At 38.8% G+C, this 18,367-nt stretch overlaps 2 protein-coding genes across 2 annotated transcripts in view; both read left to right on the top strand.

Moving 5' to 3' along the window:
• Window positions 1-7,677, top strand: part of parp1 (poly (ADP-ribose) polymerase 1) — a 13,634-nt gene extending 5,957 nt beyond the window's left edge. The window contains exons 8-20 of the mRNA XM_010782259.1: window positions 2,455-2,520; window positions 2,604-2,736; window positions 2,883-3,078; window positions 3,166-3,294; window positions 4,019-4,102; window positions 4,258-4,380; window positions 4,469-4,597; window positions 4,743-4,841; window positions 4,962-5,114; window positions 5,607-5,734; window positions 5,833-5,894; window positions 6,111-6,225; window positions 6,899-7,677. Coding sequence (XP_010780561.1) covers window positions 2,455-2,520; window positions 2,604-2,736; window positions 2,883-3,078; window positions 3,166-3,294; window positions 4,019-4,102; window positions 4,258-4,380; window positions 4,469-4,597; window positions 4,743-4,841; window positions 4,962-5,114; window positions 5,607-5,734; window positions 5,833-5,894; window positions 6,111-6,225; window positions 6,899-6,980 — 1,499 coding nt within the window. The 3' untranslated portion in view covers window positions 6,981-7,677. The remainder of the gene's footprint in view (window positions 1-2,454; window positions 2,521-2,603; window positions 2,737-2,882; window positions 3,079-3,165; window positions 3,295-4,018; window positions 4,103-4,257; window positions 4,381-4,468; window positions 4,598-4,742; window positions 4,842-4,961; window positions 5,115-5,606; window positions 5,735-5,832; window positions 5,895-6,110; window positions 6,226-6,898) is intronic.
• A 703-nt stretch (window positions 7,678-8,380) lies between these two features.
• lin9 (lin-9 DREAM MuvB core complex component) lies at window positions 8,381-16,551 on the top strand. The gene is made up of 15 exons (XM_010782253.1): window positions 8,381-8,415; window positions 9,707-9,739; window positions 10,241-10,332; window positions 10,713-10,829; window positions 11,349-11,479; window positions 11,663-11,788; window positions 11,929-12,086; window positions 12,666-12,799; window positions 13,782-13,910; window positions 14,149-14,250; window positions 14,349-14,429; window positions 14,553-14,678; window positions 14,898-15,080; window positions 15,317-15,414; window positions 16,005-16,551. Exons 1-15 carry the CDS (start codon window positions 8,385-8,387, stop codon window positions 16,108-16,110), a joined length of 1,647 nt encoding a protein of 548 aa, XP_010780555.1. The 5' UTR covers window positions 8,381-8,384; the 3' UTR covers window positions 16,111-16,551.
• Window positions 16,552-18,367: the final 1,816 nt, after the last annotated feature.

Here is an 18,367-nt window from a genome sequence, read left to right as displayed (position 1 = left end):
GCCTTTTATGCCATTTACGACTATTAGCAACAAATTATAGCCTATAGTTAATTAACTTGTGGGTTATTAATTAAGCCTTAAAATACTAAAAACGGGTATTAAGCTCCGTCGGGATTTGACTTTCCCGGATGTTACACAGACGAGGTGATTTCGTGAAATTGATAGGTAGAAACCCATTTAGTTCAAAGGATTTTTCTTTATTACGTCAAAAAAAGTTCGGAGTATAACAAAATATTATAATAAAGGGATCCGCAGTCTGAGATCGTCTACGTCAGGAAACTGCGGCATGTTAGTTAACTACTTATGATCCTACACAGACCATGACGTTAGTTATGTACGACTGGGTGAAAAGAGGAGGATGCCCTACGATGTCGGCCGTCCATCCTCTTGATCTACGTAATTGTTGTTTTTGCTACGAACCTTAATTCCTAACTTCCTATTCGGTTTTTCCTAACAAATATTATAGGACATTTTTTGTTCAAATTTTTTTAAATATACTCCCGTCTCCTTTTATTAACAAAAATATTTTCGGTCTTCTTACTCTGTACAAATCCTCCACGTCTCTTAATTTTTCTATTGTTGAGCATCCAAAGCCGGAGGTGGACAAAACTCCTATATTAGCTTGGTGTTATCATTTATTCTAACTACAAATCTCGAAGAAGCGGCATGTACGGTAATATAAGGACACAAGAGAGAAAAATATAGGAAATTAATTTCTGTGTATAGGACCCCTTTTCGTCCTCCTGAATTCTTTTCACGCGCCAATATGGGACGGGTGGAATTTTTATGTGGCGACGTCACTATTTTTCGAGAAAAATTTGAAAGGGAAACATTAGTAAGGAAGGAGGGGGGAAGGAATATCCTAAGACGATTAGTCCTTCGGGTGGTCGCCTCAACCACATCGGACGTTGTACAAGAGTCCTTCGGAAAGTGGAACAAAGTCGTCTCGAGCCCAATCAAAACTTCCCGTGACTCTTTCGACCCCGCGCGTTTAACCTGTCATCGCCCGCTCGCACTTAAGTGAGCTCACGTCTAAGTTATAAGGTTTCAATAGGACTTTACACGACATTTCGTTCCGTTTTACTTAGTTAGCGCGCGACAATACCTCTTAGGTGCTGACTACAACAATTCCCGGAGCCTCAAGAATCCCTCCGCAGATGAAGATGAAATCTTGACGTTAACTAATTGTTAAATTTGTCCTTTATGCCAACAAAAGGAAGACGGACCAACGGATTTATTTATGCAAAGTTTAGATAACGAAAGTGAAGAAGAAGGGGTTATAAGCAGTCAGGACGACTCGTCTACAGGTTGTCCTTTTTGTGAAGATATTAATGCTGCGAGTAGATAAAAAGGTGGGCAGTCTCTACAGTGGAGGGACTTATATTACAAGTAAAAAAGTAGGCGACGTCAGAGAAACCCTCATAGACACCGGAGAACTCTATACAACACCTAAAACAAACAGGACTCCCTCGTCCTTCGTCAGGTTCTACGTGTGTTACAAGTCGTCGACTTTGACACCAGTTTGGAGTACATGAGGATCCGGGTCCACCTATATTTTCGGTGGTCGTGGTTCAGAAACATAGTATACGAGAATTGGGAAGCATGTTAAACACGTATTCCCAGTTGTGAAAATTATGCGTCGACACAAATTTCATTTATAAGCGGAAACTTTTTTTTTTTTTTGAACAAACCCGGTGAAATTTATTACTGGCAAAAGGGAGTGAACTGGCGGGATAAAAATTAGTTTTCTTACCGTTACTTAGCAACTACATGGAAACCCATGATCGGACCTATTAGTTGTAAACCAAAACACAAGGTTGTGGCCTCTCTTCAACAAAAGTTAGGAATGGAGACAACACTAGTGTATACATAAGTATAAATTGTGACTATGTTAATATTTTATAATCGGCTCCTAGTCTGTGTACAGCCGAACTTTTGCTGATTGAGTTTTATCAGAAGCCGCGCCTTTTTCCCTATTTTTCGACGCTGCGGTTTATATAACGGTGCGGCTAATCTATGGATTTTTACAGCTAACGGCCAACACCTTTAACTCTATGGGCTCTATGGCCGGTCCGCGGACCCCCACCTTTAAGCGGCGGGTTCCAGCAGGAAAAGCTGGAGGCCGGAAAAGAGTGAGACAGGTAGCGCGCAAAAGTAAAAGTGGAACCGAGAGTGGTATGCCGCTGCTGCGGCTTATATTCAGGTGCGCCTTATAGTCCGAAAATTACGGTAAATAACCTCTTATTGATATATTTTTCTCTTGTATTTACCGGTATATGCATCACATTCGATATTAAGGAAATCCAAAAGTAATTACATTTAATTTACATTTAGAATATGATACTCAGAATATGTTACTGATTACATTTTTTAAGTAACTCCCAACCCTGGTTATAGCACTGGACTCTTTGGTCTAAGATTATTGATGAAAAACATGCATCTACGTGATTACAGGCAGTAGCAAAACCAAGAAGATGAAACTGACGGTGAAAGGAGGAGCTGCTGTGGATCCAGATTCAGGTAGTCATGAGCGCCCTGCATTCAAAACATTATTACTCCATCCAATTTCTTTGTCTTCTGACCTTGACTTTATTTATTTTTAGGGCTGGAGAACAGCGCTCATGTCCTGGAGCAGAGCGGGAAGATGTACAGCGCTACGCTGGGTCTTGTGGACATTGTCAGAGGAACTAACTCCTACTACAAATTGCAGCTGCTAGAGGATGATGTACAGAAACGGTTAGTGGTCAGAGATTGAGGGATTAGACCCGTTTTATCTTTCTACTGCAGAGGAACAGTGTTTGTTCTCCTTTCCAACACTATTGCTACAATGTTTAAAATGATTATCCAAACTCAACTACAGTATCTCTTCCCTCTATGTGCAGGTACTGGGTGTTCAGGTCATGGGGCAGAGTGGGTACCACTATCGGAGGCAACAAGCTAGACAAGTTTCACGACAAAAACTCTGCCATGGACAACTTCCTGTGTGTCTACAAAGAGAAGACGGGCAACACATGGAGCACCTCCAACTTCACCAAATATCCCAATAAGTTCTACCCACTGGAGATTGACTATGGACAGGTACAGACTGTAACACACTCAAAACCAGAACTCAGACTGTTTGTTTCCTTCTGTATATGACTGGATTGTGGATGTGTTTCTTGACAGGATGAAGAAGCGGTGAAGAAGCTGACAGCCAGCGCCGGCACCAAGTCCAAGCTGGCCAAACCCATCCAGGAGCTGATCAAGATGATCTTTGATGTAGAGAGCATGAAGAAGGCCATGGTGGAGTTTGAGGTAGACTTTTAAATTAGTTTGTGGCTGTGTTCATGCTAGGAAACCATTAGACGGATATAGTTTTCCTCTGTTCTTAATAACTGTTTTATTCCCAGGAGAATAAATGACATTTTGAAAGAAAATTCTACAACTCTATCTGAATACAGCATTGTTTGTTTGTTGTTTTAAAGAAAAAACGTTGTGCATTATATCTTTTTATATGCAACCCGTGTAAAAATACAGACAAATAACTAAAGGAAAAAAATAAACATTTCCTTTAACACCATACCTTACATGCAGGGTTCTTACGGTCATTAAAAACCTGGAAAAGTCATGGAAATTCAAAATGCTAATTCCAGGCCCTGGAAAAGTTATGGAAAACAATATTTTTCCCAAAGTTTTGGAAAAGTCATGGAAATGTAACTAAAGTTGCATCAAATATAATTTATATTTGAGCTAATCGCAGAAATAGTAATACTTTAATGATAATAAATACTGTATCGTATAGTAATGAAAAGTAAAATGGCATTTAACTGTTTAGGTAGGCACAACATGTTTCATATGCAGACCTTATTTTCCTGTTCCATGTTAAAATAAACCATTCAGTCATTTTTTTGGTCATGGAAAATTAGGTAAAGGTCATGGAGAAGTCATGGAAAAGTCATTGAAAATCATTGGTGGAAAAGTGTAGGAACCCTGTACATGTCTACTAACAATTCCTTTTTCTCTCCCTTCCCATCTTCAGATTGACCTCCAAAAAATGCCCCTAGGAAAACTGAGTAAGAGGCAGATCCAGAGTGCCTATTCCCTCCTCACTGATGTACAGCAGGTCAGCAACCAACTACTCGATGGATTTGTGACATTACTACAAATAGTGCTTTGTGCCAGTGGTTGGACCAGATATATTTTAGCCCCTGACCATACATATTTGTATTAATTTATTGGACAATATAACAAATAAAAATAACATTTTGTTTGTCATAGGCTGTGACAGAAAGTTTGTCTGAGGCCCACATCCTGGATCTCTCCAATCGCTTCTACACCCTGATACCTCACGACTTCGGGATGAAGAAACCCCCGCTGCTCAACAGCCTGGACTACATTCAAGTGAGAACAACGAAAACAGCATCCCACGGTTTGATTCTCTCCTGCTTGATAAATGGATTGAACAACATCTGCATGCCTCACTTTTCAGAATAAAGTTCAGATGTTGGACAACCTGTTGGACATTGAAGTGGCATACAGCCTGCTGAGAGGGGGGGCCCAGGACGATGAGAGCGATCCCATCGACATCAACTACGAGAAACTCAAAACCAAGATTGAGGTGAGCAGCAGTTTAACTCTTTCACAGTTGGGGACATTGTGCAAGATATAGGATTTATTCCCAAATTGTTTCTAATAATAACGTTTTTGAGTGAAGAGATTATGAATGGGAAGATAACAGTTGCTCCATATTTGTTATTCGACAGGTTGTTGACAAGTCTACAACTGAGGCTGAGATCATTACGCAATATGTTAAGAACACCCACGCTGCTACACACAACACTTACACGCTGGAAGTGGAAGAGGTAAGTTTAACTATTACTCATTCGTCACAGCCTTTATTTCAATTCACCTATGAACTGTAACTTTGTAGTCCAGCAAGTGTTGCCATCTCATTGTGTTCACTGACTTTCCCCTTCTGTTAGATCTTTAAAATAGTTCGAGAGGGAGAGCGCCAACGGTACCGTCCCTTCGAGGAGCTAAACAATCGCCAGCTGCTGTGGCACGGTTCTCGCAAAACCAACTACGCTGGTATCATGTCTCAGGGTCTTCGCATTGCCCCTCCAGAGGCTCCAGTGGTGAGTTATTGATAGCATGGAACCGAAAGCTGCTCTTCCATTGGTTTTTTATGCAATAAATAACTGAAAAATAGGGCTATCTGTCAATATTATAACTATATGGTGTTATAGGACTAGATATCATGTTCTTTTTTTAGATTGCAATAGGGTGTCTTTTCCTTTTTTTTAAAGGCTGTTTTTGTGTAAAGTGATGTAATTTTTTTATTTATCAGACTTTTCTACCTGTTATTTGCCAATTTAATTATATTATCCACATTACTAATGATTATTAATCAGAAATCTCATTATGTATTTTTTGTGAAAGCACCAATAGTCAACCCTACAAATTAGTTGTAATATCGATAACAATCTATTTGGTCAATAACATCTCAGCGATATTTGATTGTTTTTCTAAATTGCCAACCTAACTTTCAAATATTCTGTCTTGATGTTTTTTTTTTCCTTCTGTTCAGTCATGTGTTACATTGTCATTTTCTTTTTTTTCTTCTTCAGACTGGTTACATGTTCGGTAAAGGTGTGTACTTTGCCGACATGGTGTCAAAGAGTGCAAACTACTGTCACACCTCCCAGTCAGACCCCGTCGGTCTCCTACTGCTGGCTGAGGTTGCTCTGGGCAACATGTAAGTCAGAGTTATTTAAATAAAACATGAATATCAACCCTTTCTTTAACAAACCTGTGAGGATAATATGAATGAACATGTTTTTTTTTTTAATGCAGGCATGAATTGAAGAAGGCGTCCCACATTACAAAAGTACCCAAGGGCAAGCACAGTGTTAAAGGTAAGGGTCACTAATAATTGTGCTGTTTTCAGTAATGTTTGGGCATAGATGTGTTTTCCTGCTAATGTGTTATTTAGCTGGTTTACATAAATATGTGTTTATACAATGCCATTTTTATTGCAGGACATTTGGCAATTAATTTGCCTTTTGTAGATGACACAAGTTTGGTTTGTATTCTGCTTCAGACTTTCATTCATGAATTTTTTTTTCTTGCAGGTGTGGGTAGAACTGCTCCTGATCCAAGTGCATCTGTCACTTTGGACGGGGTGCAAGTGCCTCTGGGAAAAGGAAGCAACACGAACATTGATGACACAAGTCTCCTGTACAACGAGTATCCTTTAATACCTAAAACCTGGTTTATGAATTTAATACTCATTTTGCTCTCAAATGACGAAAAAAATTTCATGCTTTCGTGTATGATTAGTTATTTGATAGCTTATAGAAAAGTCAGAGACTTAGTCAGTACACGCTGTTCTAGAAATTGAATTGACCGACTTAGGTTATGTCTAATGACTATTTTTAAACGATGAACTGTCACTTCTAAACTTTTAATTTTACTTTATTGCCAAGTTCTTACAACATGACATTGGATGTGAATTAAGTCCAATGTTTTCATTCTAATTTAAGAATAACTTTAATGAAGGATGTCTGTTTAAATATGGGAAGCTCTGTGATATTACTCAGAATGACCCGATCACTCTGAGGCACTAATGGATTTTCATTCTTTATGAAAAGAAGTATTCTGTCATAAACTGAGACCTAAATCATTGATCAATGAATGTCGAGTTTAGGACAAGAAAACGTTGGTGGTCGACCTGTCCTAAACAAATACCCTCACAACATGTCGTTACTTTATAGGACTGTCAGCTCTTGGTATCTAACTTTGGATCATTTATTTGTCAACATTTCATATGTGGCATTTGGGTAAAATGTCCCTTTTTGTTTTGCAGTGTTGGTTATGTTATCTCGATAGTTCCTGTTGTCCTTAACTGCTGTTCCTTCAGATACATTGTGTATGATGTGTCACAGGTCAACATGAAGTATCTCCTGAAGATCAAGTTTAACTACCAGACGTCCCTGTGGTGAGGGGGTGGGGGTCTGTGTTCAAACCCTTTTCATTGAAAACTGAGACCACTGTTGCTGTCAAATGCCTGGGCTTCATGGCAAAGGAGGGATGCTATACCACATTTTTACAATGGTCAATGGAAATCTCTAGTCACTTTATTGCTTTCTCATCAGGTTAACTAGCTTGCAGCGTTCTTCATAACACCTTAGGTAGTTCAATACCTACGTCAGAGTTGCTTATAAGACAGACATACAAATCAAAGCTCAATCTGGTGGTTGAAGCACGGTGCCTAGTTCGCAGAGAGGTTTAGGAATGAACAATAGAAAATATTTGTAGTTTTCAGTTTCACATGGTCTTCTTGGAATTTTGGAAAGGATCTTTCTTCTTTCTTTATTAAACCTAATAAAATTTAGTACTGCAAATTTAGGGAGGGAGTTAAGAGTTTTTAACAATCAATCTGCAAACGTACACAACCCCTCAAATGAACATTTTTTAGACTGTTTGGTTCAAATACACTGTACAATGTTTGTTGTGTATATATTTGTTCTGTTGTTTGTCTAACAAGCTGTCTTCCTTGCAGAAAATGGGGGGCAAAATAAACAATGTGGTTAGCATTCTGCAAAGTATTCTGAAAAAGAAATGACTGTCATGGTATGTGGTACACTTGATCTTAGTGCGTTTCTTGCTTACCTGAAATACAATAAATTGTTGAGAATACATTTCATGCCTGTGTGAATCATTATTTTTCTTCTACTCCTTTTGGGATATAATATCGGATGATATAATTTATTTCAAATAGTTTTCTAATTTATGAGATTGATTTATTGCAGTTACTATCAACCTGTGGGCGGGTTCAGATGCTGATGAGTTCTCTAAGCTAGAGGTACTTCTGCAGGATGGGAGTTTGACTTTAGGCTGGATTCGTAGTACTTTTAACCTTTCAAATTCTTTGGCCTGTATACACAGAACAAGTGTTAACAAAACGTTCAATAGGTTATGGAAGTGGCATTTAATACTTGGTTTTGGTTTCTGCTGCTGTGTTTAACTCCAGGTAAAAACACAGACTTCCACATGGAGGAAACGATACAAAAAAAAACCTTTACCAAAGTTGGATGAAATGTAAGAAAAACTCATTAATATATGCTAGTTACTGAAGTGCTGGATGAAACAATGGAGGGATACCGACTGTGACTCCAGTTTATGAACAGGTTTTCCAGGCATTTCCAGGAACATTTTGTGCAGTAAATTACCTTTAAATTAAGTTTAAAATGATTATGAGAATGCTTATATAACATAAATAGATTCACCACCCATCAGTTTGATAAATAATTGGATTTTAGTTTCTCAAATCGCCCTCCTGATAGCGTCCCGACCCAGAATGCATTTTGACAAGGTCTTTGAAAAAGCGGCGCGGCTAATTCAAGATGGCGGAGATGGACCAGCTGTTAGACGAGAGTGAGTAACAACACAAATTCAAGGAGTTTTGCGTTGTAAACACGCAGCGGCCCCATTATGATAAAAATAAATCTTTGGTGATAAACTGCCAGCGCTGTCCATGTAATGAATATATATAGTTTTGGGTAGAGTTCACAAAGTAATTTTTTAGACGTAAGGAGATACCGGTCTGTTCAAGTCAGCTAACGCTTGCTAGCATGAAAGGCTAACTATGGCTAATATAGGAGTTGAGCAAGTTACTTTAGCTCAACTGGGTAAACAAATAACGTTAGCTTAGCCGTGAGCTAATACGTGCTAGCATTGGATCGTAACTAGCAATAACAAAAGGACTACCATAACGTGTTTATAACCAAAGTACACAAGCTAGCTACTAGCTTTCTGTTTTACGGGTATAGTTGTTGTAATCTTCCCTGACACCTTTTATATTTAACGTTTGTTAGCGCTGGTTAATGCAACGTTACATGGTAACTAACGTGTTGTGGGTCAAGCTGGCAAAGAGAGACTAGCCAAGTTATGTGGCTATTATATTCTGAAATAGTCATTCCAGTCGTAGTTAATGTGAGTGGATATGATATCCGGGTCGTAATATATTGTATCATTAGCTTGTTGGGCTCGTTTCGTTGATATGATCTGTACAGCTGATGTTATGCCCGTGGTTGACAGCTCAAATTGGGGATTAGGGCCTAACTGACTGCGCTAGCTTTATTATCTAACTTCAGTTACCCTACCCCTGTCAGTGTTTAAAGGGCAGTCTCATAAACGTCAGAGCTATTTGCAGGCGTTTTCTAAAATATAGCTAAGTAAGCCTATTACATACACTTAAAACCATCCAGCATGATTCATTAATGCACATCATACAACACATGGTTCATTTTTAATACTGTTTGACCCATGTTAATTTTCATCTCTCTGAATAGTTTAGATTTAGATATCCCTACCTCTCTCTGAACAGCCCTCTACTCTGAAATATAATACTGTGGATTGTCATATATTCACTGTACTAGGTTTTTAGTTTCTTTGTATATGTATATTTGGTGTAAATACTTTTCCTTATTCTGTTAATGTACCTGGCAATGAACTCTATTCCGATTCATATGACCCACCTTTTTTTCCTTTATTGCTTACAAATTGACAGTAAAATATTTACAGCATTATTAGTTATTGTATAATTTATACATAACTAACATATAACATATAATAACATAACTAGTCACATAATAATTATTATTATTGAGTTATTCGTATGCCATTAGTGTGTTACTGATGTAGCCCAATATGTCTTCTTTCCCAGGCTCCTCGGCAGAGGCACTTGTCAGTCTAAAAGGTATGTGGGCCGAATCTTTATTTATCTGTACATTTGTTCTTTGAAGTGTGGAAGTATATTGGGAACTAATGGAAGCTGGAGTCAAATTCCTTCTTTGCCTTAACCTACTGTACATGGCCAATGAAGAATATTTTGTTTCTGATTTGATCTCGTCTTCATGTGTATTAGCTGAGGTATACCATACGTTTACTTATTAGAAATGTTCAGGAAACGTTTACCCTTCATTGGATTAGACTTCTGTATAACTCTCCCCATAAGGAAAAGCTTCAGTGACAACCGCATTACATTGTGGCTAATGCAAGTCTTTTGTAGTCCTATTATGGCTTCCACTGCTGTTTTCAAAATATGTTAAGACCTGTGACTAAGTGGAAACTTCTTTTTATATCTTCTGCAGAATGAGAATAGTTTTGATTCCGACATTTGGTATTTAGAAGGTCTCGCTGGGGTCTTGTTTCTGGTGTCTTTGCTATTTTAAATAAAGGCATTGTTGTTTTTCTGTAGAAGGCAGTTTGTCCAACACTCTGAATGAAAAAAACAACTTCCCAAGAGCTCACAACACCAGGGGACGAAACTCCTCCCTCACAATGGACACAGTAAGAGATACACTTCTGTTTTACATGATAATATGAATACTAAGCTTTAAAAAAAATACGAAAACACAAGTTAATTCGATGCAACATATACAAAACACTCAAATTCTAATCATCCTCATGTCTGATGATACTCTCTTTTCTTGAAAAAACGAACAAAATGTGTTTATGCCACTACCCTATGTACATTATGTTGTCTCCTCTTTGCTTAAGAATGAAAACTATATTGCAGTGTTGGATTTATGGTCTACATTTTCAATGTGTAAACGGCAAAAAAATACAGTAGAGATATAATTATATTTGCCACTGGTATGAACATGTTCTTATTAATGTAGCTTTATTGACAATATTCATATTCACTCCTGTCCACATTTGTCTTTCAGCCCACACGGAGCTCAAAGAGGAGCCGTTTGTTTCGGGAGGAGGATGAGGTGTCGCCCCAGCAACGTGTCCCATCCAGATCCCCTCGGAGGAGCCAGAGGGTCAGCACCACGCCACAGGTAAACACAACACACCATCAACAGGTTTTCTGGCGTATATATAGCCTTCTGGAACAAATCCTTTCTTGTCTGTCAATTGTGGCATTTTCTGATCAAAATTAAATCAATCCACTTATTTTGATCATTTAAATCAACTGAGAGTGGATTGCCTCAGTGTCTAAGTCAACATTTCAAGTAACTGCTCACCAGTAAGAGAACAAGCACAATGATCTATGTGAGTGTTCCAGGCCCTGTGAAAGATTTGCTGCTTGTCAGGGAAAATGAATTGGAGGCAACAGCATCCCCTAGCTTCCTGTGTTTTTAGGCTAGGCCTTTTCAAGTTTAACTTGCAGTACCATTTGTATCTGCAGCATCATTTAGGTTATTGTTCTAGTAAATAGTAATGGTTTGAAGACAAGAAGGTAGATGACTGTTGTATAAAGTAAAACTCAATCCCCACTTAAAGTGCTAAATATATGGTATTTTTATGTTTTTCGAATACTGTATACCGAATGACTGTTTATATGTTTTGCTTTGCAGAAATGTTCTAATGTGGCGACACCAGATAAGAAAGCATCCCAGAAAATAGGGCTGAGATTAAGAAACCTCCTTAAGCTACCCAAAGCTCACAAATGGTGCATCTACGAATGGTTCTATTCCAATATCGACAGGTAAAGCCTCTTTTTCATCTTCAGAAAACTGATATTAATTTGTTGGATTATACACAATTAAGAGCTCTTCAATGTTTTTGATAATCTGTATTTACAACAAACATGATTTAAGAGGTCAGGAGTAAACCTCCTCTAAAAGGAGTTTTGTTGTTAACGTTGTTGTTGTATTATTTCCTTTTCCAGACCTCTCTTTGAGGGTGACAATGAATTCTGCTTGTGCCTCAAAGAGTCTTTCCCCAACTTGAAAACAAGAAAGTTAACAAGGGTTGAGTGGGGAACAATCAGGAGACTGATGGGGAAGCCTCGACGGTATGCTGCAGTCTTTACGCTCTGTGCCTCTGTAACCCATTTGAACTAATCACGTTTGTCTTTATTTACGTCAGACATTTCCAAGTCTAAAATGTGAAACAGTTTTCACCCTGTTACAGTGCTATGCTTTGTTATCCCAGGTGCTCATCAGCATTCTTTTCTGAGGAGCGGACAGCGCTGAGGCAGAAGAGGCAGAAGATGCGCCTGCTGCAGCAGAGGAAGCTGTCTGACGTGTCCAACTGCAAAGACCTTCCTGATGAAATCCCTCTGCCACTCATCATAGGAACCAAAGTCACTGGTAGGAGGACTCTAATGAACACACGCAGCCTCAGCAGCAGTTATAACAGCTACTCATCTCTGGTTAACTGTTAAGAAATGATTATCATTCTAGTCTAATAACCTGCTTCACACCCACTTATACAGTATTTACCAGATGTGAAGAAAACCTTGTCAAATTAAACAGAAAAAAAATATTGTAGGGAGTGCATATGTTTTAATTTGGATGTAATAATGCATATTTAAATTACATGGGAAAATATGTATTTCTGTAGTTAGTTTATTCAACATACTAAGATACTCTCAGTTCATACCAACAACAAACAAACAACAACTTTGATATATTTTATGCAGTCCCTAATAAAAGTACATTTGATGTTATTGTTGAACAGTTACGTTTTTTTCTGCACTACACTTCTTCACAATGTTCATTTAGTTGGATAAGTTGCATGCTTTAGAAACAGATATTTTCAGGACAATGTAATGATCATTAAGAAGCTGTTACAGTAGTTACAGTAGTAATGATGTCTCACACTGATATGAACAGTATTACTAGTACAAATCCCTATTTGTTTATTTGTTTTTGTCTCCTGCTCCACAGCGAGACTCCGAGGCGTCCATGATGGGTTGTTCACCGGGCAGATTGATGCCGTGGACACCAGTGCCGCCACCTACCGCGTCACCTTCGACCGCAGCGGCCTCGGAACACACACTGTGCCTGACTACGAAGTGTTGGTAAGGACCGCCTCTTTCAACACAACAGCTCTCCTGAAAGTGTGTTTGACATTAGACAAGTTGTAGGAGCCATGTCAGAGAGGGGGGATTTCTTTTCATTTAATAGGATTTTTGAATGTTAATATTTTGGCATTGGGGTTTGTTTATAAAAGGACTTATTGTTTTGTGATCAATTAAGCGTTGGATTAGTTGGACGACACTCATAGTGATTATAATCACCTTTTCACCTGTGTGAGGTGTGATTATTCAGAAAACATATTTGTTGATAATTTTTCTTAAAGTAAGATTTTTTGTTGAATGCATTTTTGGATCGCAGCGTTTATTTTTGATAGCGCCTCTGACAAAGGCAACCAGGCCCGACCTCAGCCTCTCAGCGACTGTTTGTTCCTGAAGTTTTTAATTTTTAATTGATTGTACAGGCTACAGACACAAAACATGGACATTACAATAACAAAAAGAGACATTCCTATACAGTCAGTTGGTCACTTCAACATTTCATAAACAAAACAAAAAATAGATTGACAGTCCAATATCATCAAAAGCATTTATTATTCCTTTTGATCCCACTCTTCACTAGAGCTGATTGTTTCCCATTTCATGGTGTGTTGAGCCACCCTTTTATTCTTTGTGGCAATCATCCTTTCCAAAATAAATTGTGTTTTTGATCTACTTTTCACACACCTTAAATTCAGATTTCCCCTTGATTGAGCTTTAAAAATAAGTATTTTTTGCCAGAAGAATAATTGTATTCATCAACTGTGTATTGTCCTCATCCAAAAGCCCAAACAAAAGACCAAAGGGAGTAAATGCAAAATCAATATATTGTTCCTGAAGTGGCTACACAAGTAACAACTTGAGTTTGCTAGCCTTTATTTGTATTAGAATGTCCTTGTAAAATAAGAAACTGTCGTGATACAAAGATGTGCAATATTTGGACTTATGGAATGTGTTTTGAAATCTCAGATGATATTGTGTTTTCCAGAGCAATGAGCCCAATGAGACCATGCCCATTTCAGCCTTTGCCCAGAAGCACCGGATATCTCGCTACATGCATAACGTCATGACTCCGCCCAGAGGGACGTACCCGTCCGGTACGACTCCTGTCCTCATGGTACTGTCAACCTCCTACACTGGCAGCTTCACATGTGCTCTGTACCTTTTTATATATGAACACACAGCCCATTCATTCTGAAGAGCTGTAAATGGATTTATGCAAAATCTAACTTGGATATGCTAAACAGTTCATGCCTTGGTACACTTCATCAAGTTCAGTTCTAAATCTACTGAATCTCTTCCTCTTGATTGCTTATGAAGATCAATGAATGAATTCTCTTTTTTTGTAATAACAGGATAATGACCCTCTTATCAACCTGTCACCGTGGAGGAACAAACTGCCTGGTGCTGAGGGAGATACTCTGGGGGGATTTCCTGTCAAGTTCCTCGTCCAAGTGGTAAATACGTCCTGTCAAATGGAACAATAAAATATGATATCCTAAACCTGTGTAGCGCTTTGTTTGAACTGATTCTTTGTTTCTTTTTCCATGACTAGACAAGGCTGTCGAAAATCCTCATGATCAAGAAAGAGCACATCAAGCACTTGAAAGAAATGAACACGGAGGCAGAGAAACTGGTACATCATCATCATCATCATCATCATAAATTTTAGAAAAAGGTGCTCCAAAAGCTGTTAAATGTTATCTTGGGATGCATACATCAAAACTAGCTTTGGCTATGGTTGTGTTTTTGTGCTCAGAAGTCGTACTCGATGCCTATTGACCTGGACTTCCAGAAGCGATATGCAACCACAGTGCTGGAGCTAGAGCAGCTCAATAAAGATCTCAACAAGGTGCTTCACGAGGTCCAGCAGTTCTGCTGTGATGTAAGTACAAACAAAAACATTATGTAAAACCCCTGCAGCCAAGTACAGAAAATAATGATTCATTGTGACCTTTCAGTCAACTTTATGTCAATGTCTCTATGTGTGTGATACAAACAGAGGAATGGAAATGCTGTTAAAATCCAGGGTCTATTTCATGCCCTGGTATTCTGATATAACAGTGCCTAGTTTATGACGTGAATCATTAATATGTCCGTCCAGCTGGCTCCAGATCAGGGCATGGTGCCGGCCGACCACCCCACAGAGCTGCGGCGGCGCTGCGAGGACGAGGCCCAGCAGATGGTGCAGCTGAGCAACTCTCTGAAGGACGGACAGCAGAGTGTGACCAACCCCAGCCTCACACAGCTCATGTCCCGCCTCACTGCGCTGCTGCTACAGATCAAGGTAGAGGAAATACAAACGCTGAGCTACTGTCTGCTTTCAGTCCTGAATACATGTTCTCTAACTTATGGCAGGAGGAACTTCTACGTCATATATTAATGGTAGAGAAATTTTAAAAATACACATGCGTTAAAGTCTTTTGTGAAGTTTCTTTAACAGTTGTTTATGAACAGTTTTTTAATATTAGTCCTATGCCTTGATAACGTGTTAATTTAAATTTTTTGTCTGGTTTGTTTCAGTGTCTGGCTGATGGAGGAGACTTGAATTCTTTTGAGTTTAAATCTCTAACAGACTCCCTTAATGACATCAAGGCGTCGATTGATCCCTCCAACCTCAGGTAAAAGAACCTGCACTGTCTTTATCTCCACTCCCTTAGTCACACTAAACAAACAGCGGTTGATGGGATGGCTCACCATTTTCTATTTGTGCCAACGGAAAAACATGAGTAACTTAATATGGTCTTTTATTAGTATTCAAATCACTATTAAGTCAACATTCAGTCAGCCACAAGTACTGAATATTTCCAATAACAATTTATTTCTGTGACTTTCTTCTTTCTTTTTTGCTTATTAACAAATGATATACCATAGTTGTACTGGAGTCAAAGACCATATGGATACATTTACATATAAATATATAATCAAAGAAATAGAAAATATAAAGAAATGTCACTAAAATAACAGATTTCATAAATATCTGCATGGGGTATACAGTATATCGTTCAATTAGGAAACAACCATGGATACACACACACACAACCGTCATATTTTACAGGAGAACAATGTTGCGTGTTGTAAACCTTACTTAGATTCCCATCTATTTTGAAGCTATGAACTTAATTTCTAATAACGATGGCTATATTTCACTCCATATTGAAGAGTTAATTGAGTCACCATGTTTTAACCACTTGCTTCTCTGTGTTTCTAGTTGCTTCCAGAACAACGTTGAGATCCACGTGGCACACATCCAGAGCGGCCTTAGTCAGCTGGGCAACCTGCACGCATTTTCTGCCAACAACACCAACGCAGTCTGAGTGCGGCCCGCCCCCCGCCACACGCAGAGGTGTGGCCCATTAACATCGTCTTTTGAGGTGGTGCTTTCACTTGAACTGATACAAGACTGCAAACATAAATAGCTCTAGTGGATGTTTTGGACCAGAAGGTTACAATCTGAATGTGGATGTTTCTGGGAAACGGCTCAGAGTTCTGCCCAGACTCCTGACGTTATTTCCTGAATGGAAGATGTCGTAAGTATTTTACCCACCCGTTTTATTGTAGGAGAATGTTGGTGCACCCAATTAAACACAAATGAAAGAGCCTTTAGTTATCGCCACAAATCCACATCTACAACCTCTCCACGGTTATTTATTGGTTCCATGTGCCAAACATTGATTCTTACTGTTTTTATAGTCCATATTTATTTATTTTTGAGTAGGTGTTCATGGTTATTAAAACGATATTTTGCTATCTCTAAAGTTTCCCCCTGTAAGTGTTGTGTTCAGTTGCTCCGCGGATGTTAAGCACAGGGAGGCTAAAGAATGTTTTATAAAATTGTTTATTGTAGATAATTGTACAATATCTCTGATTATTAGGACTGTCGTCTACATTTCTGCTGTGCAATCAGAAATGGCTTTTGTAATTTTGTGTGCACTGAAAAGAGATTTTGGTATTTTTATAAAGGAGAACTCTGGGGGTTTTTGATGCCTTTTACTCCTTAAAATGATATTGGCATTTCCATATTTGGCATGGCTGTTGCTGCCCCCCCTCCCCTTACACTAAGCCTGCATCACTGATGTAAGCCCAAGAAAAATTCAAGTCAGCAGTTTTTTCCTAGAGAATCTCCTTTTTCAGTTTTTGTAAAGTTGTATATGAAAGTGCCTCAGGGCAATTGTATATAAATGTTTCCGTCTTTTTATATTAAACATAATATTGCAAAGCAGTCTTGTATTTGTTAGTATTTATTAAAAGATATATCCAATCAACATTTATTTTTCTTTACAATCAACAGTTCTATTACTATTTTACAATAAATACACATTTTCCTGTATTCCAAACAATTGTATACTGCCTCTTATTATACACGTAGCTGTATATATATATATATATCAGCTGTTATAATACATCACATAAAGCCACCAAAGCCTGCCAACTTCAAGGCATCGCTTTCCCAGTCAGAGTCAGAGTCGGTAAAGTCCTGCGCCTCTGTGGCGTGGATCGGGGAGAAGTGGCTGAACCGATTTCCTGTGGACATCACGCGTGGATACTGGATTTGGCATCCATTATCCTTCGGCGATGACCTGCTGAAGTTATTCTGCGAGGGAATGGGAGGAATCACAACTTTCATCTCTGGGCCGATGGTCTTGTTGGGGGGGAAGTTGTCATATTCCACCAGAACCTTCGGGCCCTGGTTGGCGGGCATGTTGGCTTCCATCTTGGGCTGATGCTCGTTCTCTTTGGGATACAGGTGGACGTTACAGCACAGCACGTTGACGCTCAGCTCGTGCCGCTGCATCTGATCAGGCTTTGCTCTCGACCCCTCCTTGTCGTAGAGGCAGGAGACAGGCGTGTGTTCGTAGCTGCTGGGCTTGGCGGGCATGCTGGTGCTGTGAGGGTCATCTGTGCTCTGGTGCATGGAAGGTCTGAAACTGTCCTCCAGTCCAAAACCTCCAATCCTTTGGGCCTCGGCTCCATGATTGTTGTCATACACTGGAAGAGAAAAGAAGAGTAGGGCGATTAGCTTTGAAATACAATTAAAGTGTTACTTAGCTCATTTACCCATTCATCACACTGGAGGGAGAAAAAGCAACATTTTTCATGGCGATCAAGGGTAGAAGTGAACACCAAGAGAATATTGGCCATTTTCCAAATGTAATAATAATAATCTTTATTTGTTTTTTTTCTCAGAGGGAACACATTCATGCCTTGCTTCCAGATTTTTTAAATAATTTTCCTATGTAACAGATTGGGAGTGAAATCCCATAATTCACTGCTTCCAGAATGCATTTTTTTTATAAAAAACATGTTACATTGATTAGAAGCTTGTAGAAATGTAGATATTCTTATGGGTATACCAACAAAATCAGTGGGTCCATCAAATCTGTCTCCTATTTATTATCTATTAGCCTCAGATGTTATACCTGGTGACATGATACGTTTGAGACTTATTTCTATTCCTTTTAATATATATTTGATAAAACGTTCCAAGGCCATGGGAATAAAATTGAATTCTAAATCTAAGGAAGGTACCCAATACAAGAAAACAATGATTTTCTGAATTATTTACCTTTCTCT

Source organism: Notothenia coriiceps, unplaced genomic scaffold (assembly GCF_000735185.1).
Source record: "Notothenia coriiceps isolate Sejong01 unplaced genomic scaffold, NC01 NC01_scaffold00024489, whole genome shotgun sequence".
NCBI classification, from domain to species: Eukaryota; Metazoa; Chordata; class Actinopteri; order Perciformes; family Nototheniidae; genus Notothenia; species Notothenia coriiceps.
Note: the sequence above shows the minus strand (reverse complement) of the source record. Positions and strands in the feature narration are given on the sequence as shown.

Bases quoted from the DNA above. Each gene is read 5' to 3' on its own strand.
- lin9 (XM_010782253.1), top strand. From the start codon at position 8,385: ATGGCGGAGATGGACCAGCTGTTAGACGAGA. The intron at 8,416-9,706 runs GTGAGTAACAAC...CTTCTTTCCCAG, and splicing joins GGACCAGCTGTTAGACGAGA to GCTCCTCGGCAGAGGCACTT. The intron at 13,911-14,148 runs GTACTGTCAACC...TTGTAATAACAG, and splicing joins GTACGACTCCTGTCCTCATG to GATAATGACCCTCTTATCAA.